At 36.4% G+C, this 13342-nt stretch overlaps 1 protein-coding gene across 5 annotated transcripts in view; it reads left to right on the forward strand.

Annotated features, from left to right (window-relative positions):
• LOC137294063 (regulator of G-protein signaling 7-like) overlaps positions 1-13342 on the forward strand; it is a 121529-nt gene that overhangs the window by 99696 nt on the left and 8491 nt on the right. For 2 of the 5 annotated variants that reach the window (XM_067824993.1, XM_067824995.1), the window contains exons 7-15: positions 932-1013; positions 4812-4898; positions 6959-7078; positions 7308-7369; positions 7614-7727; positions 8527-8658; positions 9968-10042; positions 10700-10814; positions 11254-11346. In XM_067824993.1, the coding sequence (XP_067681094.1) occupies positions 932-1013; positions 4812-4898; positions 6959-7078; positions 7308-7369; positions 7614-7727; positions 8527-8658; positions 9968-10042; positions 10700-10814; positions 11254-11346 (880 nt within the window). Of the gene's footprint in view, positions 1-931; positions 1014-4811; positions 4899-6958; positions 7079-7307; positions 7370-7613; positions 7728-8526; positions 8659-9967; positions 10043-10699; positions 10815-11253; positions 11481-13342 lie in introns of those variants that run through there. The other 3 variants (XM_067824994.1, XM_067824996.1, XM_067824997.1) reach the window with 3 other exon arrangements.

Raw genomic sequence — 13342 nt, forward strand, 5'->3', positions numbered from 1 at the left:
AAGTACTCAAAAGGTTATTAACTTTCATAGTTCATTAGAGGTGATTAACAGGTTTGAGTGGCCACTCACACTGACATGGTTGGCACTTGTCGTCATATCCCAGCTGTCTAGATCAGTGCTCATGATGTAAATCACTGGATTGTCTGGTTGAGACATAATTATTCACAGACTACTGTCATATAGCTGGAGTATTGCTGAGTAATGCATTAGACAACAAAGAAACAAAAATCATTAGACCTACAGTATTAAAACATGCATTATTACCACCAGTCGATGACAAGAGTTTTATCAGGGATTTTTTAAAGAAATTAGAGGGTGGTTCATTTTTTCTATTTATGTTATGATTTTGGTATATTTTTAAAATGCCCTCCTTGATAATCATAACAATTGATGGGAATATTAAAATGATGCTCACACAAGTAAATGTTCCACATCTCTCTAAACCAATACTAAATGATACTGGAGGATGTATGTCTGAAGACAAATATTGCTTAAAGGAAACAGTAATGCATTTCGTCACAATTTTTAAAAGACAACTATTTCAAGTATAATTTTATTTTTCAGCGAGGGTGTGTGGGTGGGAAGTGAAAAATATCAAATACACATTGCTGTTGGTAATTCTACTCTATTTTATACTCATGCAGGTAATTTAGCTGGGCAAACTCCATGTTTCCATGGTGAAAAAAAATGTCTAAAACAAGTCATATGTTCTATACAAAGTCATATACTCATATCAAAATAGAATTGTCCAAAATGAGGATATTATGTGATGATATAAGTAATTTATGGAGATCAACATTTTCCAAGAGAATAATACAATGAGACATGTTTCTAATGCCCCAGAATTGTAGTGATAGCACCATGCGGTGTTTGTGACAGACATTAACAGTGTTTTTTTTATTAATGTATTCCATGACTTGTTTTTATCCAGAGTGGACAAAAAGCGTGATAAACTGGAACGCAAGGTGCTAGACAGTCAGGAGAGGGCCTTCTGGGATGTGCACAGGCCAGTTGTAAGTTCAGATTAATTCTTCAGATTAGACAACAGCTTTTCTTCCTGGTCTTTCTGTTTGAAACTGACTTGTTCCCTGTAAGTTCAGGGAGCGGTGGGGTAGCCTAGTGGTTGAAGCACTCGTCCATCACACAGAAGATCTAGGTACGATTCCCCTCATGGGTACAATGCGTAAAGCCGATTTCTGGTGTTCAATGTAGCTTTTAATAAATTTCTGTTAAAACCAATCATATCAGCTTGAAGTTTTACCAAAGTGATGCAGGTCAAGACTTTTACCATGTTGATTGAACTCATTAGTATTGTACAGGTAATCCTAAAACCATGTTCAGGACAAATCAAGATTTAAACCTGTGATCATATATTTCATAGATAACAAGCAATCGATTGGATGACGTCAGGCCCTTTATGTGGCTGTAACATGCTTATGAGAAATAACACATGTCACTTGATATATTTTTTGATATTTGTTTTTATTAATATTAATGCTGTACCATTACAGCTGATGCAAAAAGCATCAAGACTATGTAGCAGACAATAAGAGGTCCTTTAAGAATGGGAATTAATGAAAAAAATTATATTTCTTAGCAACATATGTTATATTTGGGATTACACTTTCTTAGGAAAGTGCAAATTCTAGTACTTTTTGGTTGAGTCCCATCTGGGACTCAAACCCACACCCTCTGATAGGTGTTAATTGGCACGGCTTCCACGGCTGAAAGCTGTGATTATACAATTTGTACTTTACTAAGTAAGTGTAATCCCAAAAATAACACATGTTACATGTGTAACTAAACATCATTCTAAATATCGTTCTAAATATCATTGTGTAATCATAGCTTTCGTCAGTGGGAGTCATGCCAATTGACACTTACCAGAGGGGTACACAAAGTATGCAGTCTAGACTACCAGTTGTCCAACTTAGATTTCGTGGAAGTCGCGGTGGCTCAGCAGGTTAGGCAGCTGACTTTGTGTGCTTGCAATTGGGTGCCTGACTCTGAGGGTGTGGGTTCAAATCTCAGATGGGGACTGTCAACTTAAAAAATACTAGAATTTGTACTTTACTAAGGAAGTGTTATCTAAAATATAACATGTTATGTTTGACCACTTCCTAAATGGCATTATGTAATTATATTTCAGGAGGTTTAGACACACAAAAACCATGATAATATTATAGTCAGGGACGTCACTTTTGTAATCTCATAAAAAAATCTCGCTGCTATCCCAGGCTAAATGATGCATCCCATGGGTTATTAATCTCACACAGTTGTCATTGATATTCATTATATTCAGATGTGTTCTAGTGCTGCATGGCATATTGAAGGTTGAGTGAATGTCAAAAGTGACTTGTTTTTACTTGATATCAAATGACAGTACTTACTACATCTAATTAATTAATGACAGCCTTTTGGTGAGAAGTGAAGCTCTTACGGCCACTGAGGATCTCTTGTACTATTGACTGCCTCTATAGACAGCCATCTGAGTGTGAGGAGACCGTGTGGTTGTGCTACAGGAAGATAGTGTCCAGTCATGCCGCTTGATCAGTCTTCTTGTTACACAGTTACAAACAAATCCTAATTTGCTCAGTATTGATAAATCTTTGTTCACATTACAAGCATTGATTCATCCTTCCACTAATATTCTTTCTCCTCGTTATAAGGCACAGAATTTAATACAACATTATGCTTATGTACTCTGTATTTTTTTAATAACTCTGTGACAGTATAATTTGAAATAGGAATAATTCTGAGTAATAATGTTTAAAGGTTTTGAAACATCCACTTAAAACCTTTTGCTTTATAATGAGGGAATTGCAGATGCCTTTGTGGTGCAGTGGAATTTTTTTGAGTGATAGGTATAAATGCTTGTATGTATGTGAAAAGTATATTATCCTGCAACTCAGGATTGCATTTAATCAAAATAATCATTGTGTCATCATGAAAGAGGAAAATGCCATTTTTTTTGTGCCAGATGCATTTTGTAGGCATGCTTAGCACATCACCTAGTATTGATTGTCAATGGAAATTCATAGTTCGGTAAAACCGTAGTAATCCAGCCTAGAATATTAGACATGCTTTGTGGCCAAATTGGCTCATCAATAAAGACTCGAGCTAGGGCCTCCAAAACATGCATGCATTTATGTTTGCTAGATGTTGTAATCTTTCTAGAAAATTTCGACAAGAAAATTAATGTATCTTATTTCCTTATCATTTGACTCTTAGAAACTATATCTGATACAGTTCAGTGTATGTACGACAGCATCACCCAACACAGCACGTTTTTAACATTCAGATACTTGCATTCTAATTCAGGAATATGGCAGAAGTAGGGTTTTTGTACTTAAGGATCAATCCTAAGATTGAAGGAAATCTTTTTCATTTTATTTAACTCATAACTTAGCTGGTTATGTGGATTGTTGGAAGTTTCTAGTGGCTGTGAGAGAAAACTGCAGGATCTCTTGCAGTGAGTGGATAATTCAGTGTTACATGAAACTAACCAGAGTGATTAGGTTTCAGTATGCGAGGTGTTGCTTCTTAGGTAGAGGTGTTCTTACTCAGTGAAGCATTGCACAGTTATATAGTGCTGCAGAGTAAATTTTTAAAAATGTCAATGTCAAAGTTATATAGTATTGACATTGGATCACAGTCTTGACATTGGACATGCAACTACATATCTGACATTCATACATATGCATGTACAAACAACAGATGTTGATGTTCGCAACTTTTTCATGATAAATCACTAACATGGATGGCCAAATTCCACTTTTCTGGGAAATTCATGTGAATTCCCTACCGAGGAATAAATACAAAGTGTTTCTGATTATTTTGCCCTTTTATGTCTCGGTCTCAGCATGTCAACAAAACTTTGGAATAACTTGAACTTGCCTTTCTGCCTATACACAGTTACATGTATTTTTATTATGAGTCACCCTACTTTACAATGGAAAAAACACCCCCGTATAATTGAATTCATGCCTGACAGGGACAGTCTGGAGCAATAGCTGAATTTACTCCAGTAACTATTTGGCATGTCTTTGTAATAACCTTCAGGGATGACTAATGTTTATCTCAACTTTGGAAGTCTCTCTGTCACTTTTACCATGTCAGCCATTTTGACATTCCATACTTGTAAATGTGTCACAATGCACTGTCATGGACTGACTTGCTGACTTACTTAACAGACTTTATTGTGTAATTGAATCTATTTGTTGTGCAAGCTAATTACACCAGATAATTGTAATGTGGGCATACAAACACTCATCCTGAATCTCCTGTTGAGAGACTATCCGTTTCCATGATACATCTGGTAATGTAAAATCACTCATACTTACTGAAAATTTGCCTCGTGTAACCTGGTATGCAGTCAGTGGGGTCAAGAATTTGAAATTGAATTCATGTTGAAATGTGTTGCAACTGATTCTTGTGATACATGTCCAGCAGTAGACATGTTCTTCAGACTGGCACAAGAAACCGGTGACTTACCTGTCTACCAACATTTAACATACTTAACAATTTCCCAAGTAAACAAATCTTTTAAATGTCAAAGTTCACTGATATTAACTTTATGAATGGCATTAAAATGAATTTGTGATGTTTTATCGGCAAATGTAGATATCATGATTATCTAGAAGTCCAGCCATACATTTACCTTTGTTGATATTCTTACCACCTATGTTCGTGGAGTATTGCTCACATCAGCGTACAACAGCTCATTCTCTCTCAAGATGGAATAACACTGAGTGAAATTTGAAATGGAAAACAAGAGGAATTTTTGTGATTGTGAGAACTGTGTTTTGCAGCCTGGTTGTGTCAATACAACAGAGGTGGACATCAAGAAGGCCTGTCGCATGAACCGCCACTCCAAGATCACAAGAGTTGGAAGCCTGGTGTGTATTCATTTTACTTTTCTCTGTACAAACACTGGCATACAAACACATACATATGTTCATTCGCAATCTCTGATATCTTTCTAGTTATTCACCATACAATGGCTGGACTACAGGAGAGGAAATGGTTCCCCATAATGGTTCCCCATAATGGTTCCCCATAATAGTTCCCAGGAATAGTTTCTGTAATGGTTCTCCATAATGGTTTCCTGAAGTGGTTCACTGTAATGGTTCCCCTCTTGATGTCCCCTCGACTACACAATGATATCAGGGCCATAGTCTTCAACTCCCTATTCTCATCAAAGAAGTAAGTGCACCAGTAGAGCTTATCATTGAAGATTAAGTGAGACAGTGAGCCAATCACTGGAGGTAAACTTATACCCTGTCAGACAGTGAGCCTGATGGTAAGCCTGATGGTCTCCCAGACAGTGAGTCAATCATTAGAGGTAAACTTATACCCTGTCAGACAGTGAGCCTGATGGTAAGCCTGATGGTCTCCCAGACAGTGAGTCAATCATTAGAGGTAAACTTATACCCTGTCAGACAGTGAGCCTGATGGTAAGCCTGATGGTCTCCCAGACAGTGAGTCAATCATTAGAGGTAAACTTATACCCTGTCAGACAGTGAGCCTGATGGTAAGCCTGATAGTCTCCCAGACAGTGAGTCAATCATTAGAGGTAAACTTATACCCTGTCAGACAGTGAGCCTGATGGTAAGCCTGATGGTCTCCCAGACAGTGAGCCTGATATTCTCCCAGACAGTGAGCCTATTATTGGTGGTGAGCTGTATACCGGCCAGACAGGGAGATTCACAATAGCCCCTGTACACTGAACATGTCATTGATGGCAACCTATATCCTCTTATACAGTGAGCCTGCTGTTGATGGTAAGCCGTACTTGTACCCTACTTTAAACAGAGTGCTACTATCATTGTGGGTACTAGTATGCCATATTTTTTCAACCTCAAGACAGCTTATCATTGATGGTAAGCCATTTCTTGAGGCCAGATGCCCTACCCTGCTGGATCAGAGGGTCCTGCCCTCCCTGTGGGCCTGTCTCAGGTTAATGTATAGGGGTCAGCCAGCATCGCCCCAGGACTTCTCTTGCCTTTTCAGAAGTCTCTGCTACTTTGTCAGGCTTGTTAGAGGCTTGCGGGGAGATTGTGTGACACATTATTATAGTGAATGTGAAGCAAAGAATGGTAAACCTAGAAGACCAGAGGACTGTTCATGGGCTTGTCCCCCATACCATTTCCCATCTTACTGGTAGTGCCCCCAATATGCTAGAATGTTATAGATCACACACACACACACACACACACACACACACACACACACACACACACACACACACACACACACACACACACACACACACACACACACACACACACACACACACACACACACAGGCGCTCACATATACTTTGTTTATTAATATTCATGCATTTCATGATACTGAATTTTTGCATGGTAATGAAACTATCATATACCTTCACCTCTATTCTTGTATTTACTGTAAAATTCAACATGATATATTAAATTGCTTAAATGGGAACTGTACCAAATTTGTGTTGAAGTGATTTGAATGAATGAAGATCATGTATTTGACTGTTGCTAGTACTAATAGCGCCTCAAGAATGTAATTCTTGCAGATTGTATTTTGGTCAAACATTATATATTGAAAGTTTTAATTGGCAAAGCATGTATCATGAATAAAATGCAATGTCTCTTTCATCTGTTTCACAAATTAATATGTTTTCTTTGAGATGCATTTTAGAAGTATAGGTGAAAGAAACCCAAGTTTAATTGATAGTCAACTCCTATATTGCAATGAGTGCAGTGAAAGGTGTTAGTACCTACACCAAAATACAGCACTAATTGCAATAAAGATGTTGACTATCCATAGAACTGGGATTTTTTTCACAAATTAATATATTTTCACAGAATGTTTTATGCAATTGAATGTTTACCATGTTTGTTTTTCTAAGATGTTTTTGAAATGTTCATTACCATATTCATACATGTGTGTAAAGTGTTAAGTGTTTTTCTGCCTGTTAAGGATATGAGGACTACAAATCGTGTTTCTCTGCAGCCTAATTACGCAGTACCTGGGGGAAGGATAAGCCCCAGTGTCTCCGAGGCTGATCTTCACAACCCCACAGACGCCATACGAAGGGAGGTAAGTGTTTTTGTGCTCAAACCGTCAAGCATCTAGAATTTCTTCTTTTTAATCTCCTTTCAAAGTGAAACTTTCACTTTGTTCCATTTTAATCATGTTCACCAAAAGGATATGTTTTCTGGGCTATAAAATTGTATAAATAATTGTCTTTTTAAGATTTGTTTATTGCTCGATGTGTAGACTATGTGTCTAATATGTAAATTTAAATGTGGGTATTACTTTGTTCCAGATTGATGCTCTACGAAGGAAATTGGAGAAAAGAAGAGTGAAAATATCAAAAGTCACAGAAAGGTATATTGTATAAAGAATGTCATATAGATTGAAACAATCTTTGGCAATTTTGGGGGGGAAAAAATGGAGATTTTTATCAAAGGGAGATAACTCCTTTAACATCTTTAATTTGTAATAATGTAAAGATAAGACAAAAATATTCAACTTATTAATATATAGTTTTCAGAGTGTATAGAGATGCCACTGATAACCAAAAAATATAGCACCGAAACAGTGACTAAGTCTCTTTATCATCATATTTCAGTTACATGGCTTACTACGAGCAATACGCAGAATATGATGCCTTCATTACCAGCCCTGATCCGACCAATCCCTGGATCTCAGACAACATGGAATTCTGGGAGACGGAAAAATCATTGTGAGTTATTTTTCCTTCAAATAAATAGATATTTTACTAGCAGAATGTTTCTGCAATTAATGACACCAAGAAATAACAGGTTTAAATAGGTGTCCAGGAACCAGTTGGTTGTTAGAGCCAATTAGAGCTGTAATGCTGCAATATAAACAGCACAAAACCTTGCTTATTAAGCAGTGATGGTAAATATCTTATATTATCTATATGCAAAGTGTTAGTGTCAATGATTAGGTTTTGTGATTTTGGAAGCAATGTTAATTGTGTCCTGTATCCTAGGTTTTGTAGCAACATCATTGTGGTCAGTGTATGATATATTTTTCTGCCTGTGTAGGGTTACTGGCTCTTCAACATTTCCTCTCATACTGCAATGTATATTTTCCTGAAAACCTTAGATGAATATTTTCTATATGCACTTATTAATTTTGATATGATGTTAAGCATGGTCAGCATATTAGAAACCCATTAAATCATGGCATACAGTCATTTTGTATATAACTGCATTGACAGTTTCAGTTGTAGGGCGATAGTATGAATTTTGACCTTTACTGCATAATCATTGCTGTACCAAAGCAAAAATGCAATCATGGGAAAATACAAAGTATGTGCCAAACTTTTAGAATTTTGACTCCTCTGTACCATAGTCTACCATAGTGTGTCATCAAATATTCTGCATACATTTTGGAGCAATATCTGCAATGGAAAATAGGTGGTTGTGTGAAAATTGTTTGTGGAAAGAACTATATGGTGAAATACTGAAGGTCCTTTTGTATAGTCCCCTACAATTTTCATTCCTGTATTTCAGAAGTGGTCGTGACATCCCACAGCGCCGAGTCAAGAGGTGGGCGTTCTCTGTGGAAGAACTACTCAATGATACAGCAGGGAGGGACCAGTTCAGCAAATTTTTAGACAAAGAATTTAGTGGTGAAAATTTAAAGTAAGTATGTATTTGTTTTTAAGGGCAGTCTGCAGGTATTTATTCCATAACACCCAAACTTTGATTTTAAGTACTACATGTATTTACCTCATATAACACCGAGTACTACTTACATCAAACAGACATTTAAGCACCTCTTACATTAGATAGACAAAGTACTATTTTTATCAAATAGACTGAGAGTATCACATACAATCAAATTAAGATGTATGTCTTACAACAGATTGACTAGATGTACTATTTGTAACTTACTTTAAATACTACTTGAAGTTATCCATAGGAGAAAAATTACATGTACATACATTATTAAGGATAAGAAGAGAGGTGTCATGCAAGGACCACAGCTGCCAGATACGTAATGAACTAACTATTGGACCTTAGAGCATTGATAGGCTGCCATCAGGGTCATAGTATAGACAGGATATATAGGCATAAATTTCAATTGTTTCTATATGGATTGTCACATTATAAGCTGGGACCGATTATAGACTGTAGTATTCATTTATGGGCTGCTTTATATGAGATTTAAAAAACATATTGCACGGATAGTTCTGCTTGAAAGAAACATTGTTTTATCAAATAAAAGATGCTTGAAAAAAAGACATGCTTCCTAAACATGACAGTAATTAAGGAATTAAAAATTCTTTAATGAATTGACCAGTGGTATGATTTGAGAAAGACAGACCGACACTTTCTTTGGCATTATGCAGCCTTATGGCTCTTTTTAAGTTAATATGGAATGTATTTATAATGTCACATTAGTACAAATTAAGTAATTATCTAGCAAGAAATGTATGTTTTAACAATGCTGCAGCTGCATGTATAACAAGAGGATATTGTGAGTTTAATATATGGAAGATATTTCTTTCTCAGATCTTTATTTTTATCACAAACTAAATGAAATTCCTCTTCAATGAAAAATTGACATTGAAATTGTGCAGGGAAAGTCTAAATGTACACATGGCTCTTACCAAAAGCTAATTTTCCAATGATGTTAAATATTGCTTTGGTTCTATAGATGACTTAATCAAATTACTATGACATAAGAAAGGTGAAAGTGAAATACTATTGTGCCAGTCTTGACATATCCTGCAATCTTTGTTTTAATGTGATGATAAATAAGTCTTCGTCACCAAAGTCTTGCGCAGTGGACACAAAAGAATACCCACAAAAGCAGTGATGTAACATTTGAAACCCAATTTACAACTGGTCTTACCATGAGCATGAAAAGGTTTCAATAAATTATGGCATTGATAAAGTAATCGGTAGGTATTATTCTAATTTGGTCATGTGTGCAATTGTGTTGCAGATTCTGGCTGGCATGTCAAGAACTGAAGGGACTTCCAATGCGGGAGGTGAATAAGAAAGTGCATGAAATGTTTAGGTGGGTCTGAGATTATTCTAGCCGCATCCAGAAGATATGCCCTGAATATGGATATGTCCATATTTTAAATTAACTCTCCTTGAGAGGTAAAAGTTGAAGGAAAATAAAGTTCTAAGGATACTCATCTTCTTTATTGCAATGACTGTGACATGGGCTTGATAACAGTGTGAGTACCTATGCGAAAACGTCACACTCATTGCAGTAAAGTATTTGATTATCCATAGATCTTGGGTTTTCTTTAACAGAAACTGTGTACCATACTCCCTTCCACTACTGTTAGTAGCCATGTACTCCAATTCTGTTAATATTTCTTCTTAGTTTGTGGAGCAGGTGTGCAATCTCAGTAACATCAGATCTTTAACCCAATACATTTCCTGTCTTAATGAGGATCAGACAACTCCTTCCAAGATAGGAACATCAAGTGGACAATTTGATGACCCCTTCCAACTAAATATTGTAGAATGGATGGGTTCTTGAACCTTGTTGGCCCTGATCATGTTTATGGAAACTCATCCTTCTTTACTTTTACAATATACAGAGAGGAATTGTTTCATATTTGGTTAGGGTAATTTCAGTGGGCAGTTATTATCTATATTAGTAAGTGTTTTTGAAGGCACTTTCTATACTAATGAATTATGTGCGTTTTCCCTGTTACAGTGAGTTTTTGGCTCCCGGTGCACACAACCCGGTGAATGTTGACTGCCAGGTGATGGAGCTGGTCAGACGCAGGGTAGAAAACAGTCCGACGAGATTCTGCTTTGATGAAGCTCAGGTGAGTCTTGGCAAGGAAAACAGCACCCCACCCCATCCCACCCCACCCCATCTCCCAAACAGGGATTCCAAGATTTCCAGGAATGTTTTCAACCACGTGTAACTTCAGAAATAGCACAAACATCACATCTGTGTACAGTATGTATTAAAAAGTAGCATGTGACTTCATTTGCATGTCCTCAGATCATGATACCATGTGTTAACAGACTTATTTATCGCATCTGTAACACTATTCATTGTGGGATATAGGAAATATGTCATGGTGCTGTTAAATTGGCTCATTTGCAGATTTAATGAATGTTTTTGTCCAGCGTTTACTAATAATCACAGTCAAAACTCTATGCATGTTATAACAAAGGATGTGGTGCTGGAACATCTCCTTGACAACGATTCTTTCCGATAACTCCCTGTCTCACATGGCATCATTGTTCCTGTTGCAGGACCATATATTCAAGCTGATGAAGAGTGACAGCTACAGCCGCTATCTTCGCTCTGATATGTACAAGGAATTTTTAAGTGGCACCCGGAAGAAAGTAAGGCTTCTACCCGTTCTTCCCAGCACGTGGTCTGCAGGGTTTAAACACTGACCATTGTCCACCCACTACTGTTGTTGCTCATTCACACTTCTGTTTCACTGCAGCGGCCGGAAACAAGACATTTAGCTTCTCAGGCGATAATTTTTATAATAATTAGTTCATCTATATTGCTCTAAATCCATACCGACAGCGTGCTCATAGCTCATAATTTTCCTTCCTGTGAACCTCAACTATTTAGGAGAAATAATCTAAACAACATTTTGTATCATGCCATATGCATTTTTCTGTGTTTGGAAATGAAAGAACTTTCTTTACCACAAGTTAAAAAGTGCAAGACTGGCTCAACAGTTGTTTACAGTAATATTCTAAATAAGCATCATTTTTTGTCATTCTCCCCACTTGCCAACCGTAAACTTTCTAGACAAAATACCTTTACTCCCAGAAAGGACAATGTATGGCCACATAGCATGCACACCAAATTCATATAAAACATATTATTACGTCTTCATGTACTGGAAGCTGAAGAACTGATGGTTCCCCTTGTTTCTGATCTGGGAGAGAATGTTACAGATTGTGTTGTTCCCAATGTTAAAGTAGTGGTTCTTTGACTTCTTTGAGATAGATCCAGAGGTTTAGGTGGAAAATATTCACAAAAAAAGTGGATGTCAAAGCCTTGTATTTCTTTCTCGTAGATTAATTATGATGGAAACATACAAAGATTTAAGGCAGTGAAAAATGAGTCTGAGAACTAGATATGCCAGGGTACATACTGGTCCACTAGAAATATCAGTTACTTATGCATTAAGTAATCATTTATTTTCTGATAATGTTTTTGGCATATGTATGTCAAATCCGTCTGCTAATATAGGTTTTGTCAAGTCTCAAGGGGATGGGAATTGGGCCAAATCTTTTTTATTTTTTTTTTTCACTTCTCTCATATTTCAAGATATCGCCCATAAAGAAGCTAAATGTTGGTTTTCATGTGACCTACATGTTGATTCGACCTATAGGCTCACCAAGTGTGTTAATAGCCATTCCCTTCTTGTCACATGTCTAGGCTCAGTTCAAATTGTAATTTGTGTAAATATAAGACCTTTTAACATTTGTAAATAGTCATATATTAGCTAATTTGGAATTCAACTATTGAATATTCACATGACTTACCTGAATACATTGATATGTACTAATGTTTAGCATGTCTGCAAATTAAAGTATATATTTAATATCTAATTTTCTGTTGGTTCAAATCAAAACCTGTGTAAATTTTCAAATACCTGGTGTTATTACGCCATGACCATGAATCACATGCTTCTTCTGTCAGAAGGAACATATTCCTTGTTCATAGTAAATTTATTCCATGTAAATATTGTATAATTCTTGCTGTAGAAATCAATATCTGATTCTAAGCATGAATCTTAAAATCATTTGTTCATTTCAGTTCATGTTATTTAGTGTTCTGAGCAGACAAAATTTTTCTGAGAACTTGCATGTCATGATGAAATTAAGAGGAGTTGAAACAAGTAAAGAGCCTCTTGATTTCCTGTTTTGAGAATGATCAATCATTGATAATGTTGAATGAGCAATTATTATTCATCACAGAAGTAAAGGTTTGTGTATGCAAGACAGAGCCGAAACAAGTCAGGATATTGTTAAGTTTTTAACTGTAAATATTTGTAATATACCTATTAATGAAGAGGGCCAGTCAGGTGTCCGTGTGTCGATTCCTCGATTATAATAATATTTTGTGTAAATATATCAATTGTGTGTCCTTATCTTGTTGTCTAGATTGACAAGATGGACGTGACATAGACACATTAGCTGTTAGTACTGTCACACGTGGAGTCGTTCCATCGTTGATCACGATCCTGTATTTAAGATGCATGAGTTGAAAGTAGCTTCCAAGCATAGGATATAGGAGTATCAGATTTTAGACTTTGAAATTGGGCTTTCATCATAGATTTGTAGCATCTGTCTAAACAACAGGTTGATCATT

This window comes from Haliotis asinina, chromosome 8 (assembly GCF_037392515.1).
Source record: "Haliotis asinina isolate JCU_RB_2024 chromosome 8, JCU_Hal_asi_v2, whole genome shotgun sequence".
NCBI lineage: Eukaryota > Metazoa > Mollusca > Gastropoda > Lepetellida > Haliotidae > Haliotis > Haliotis asinina.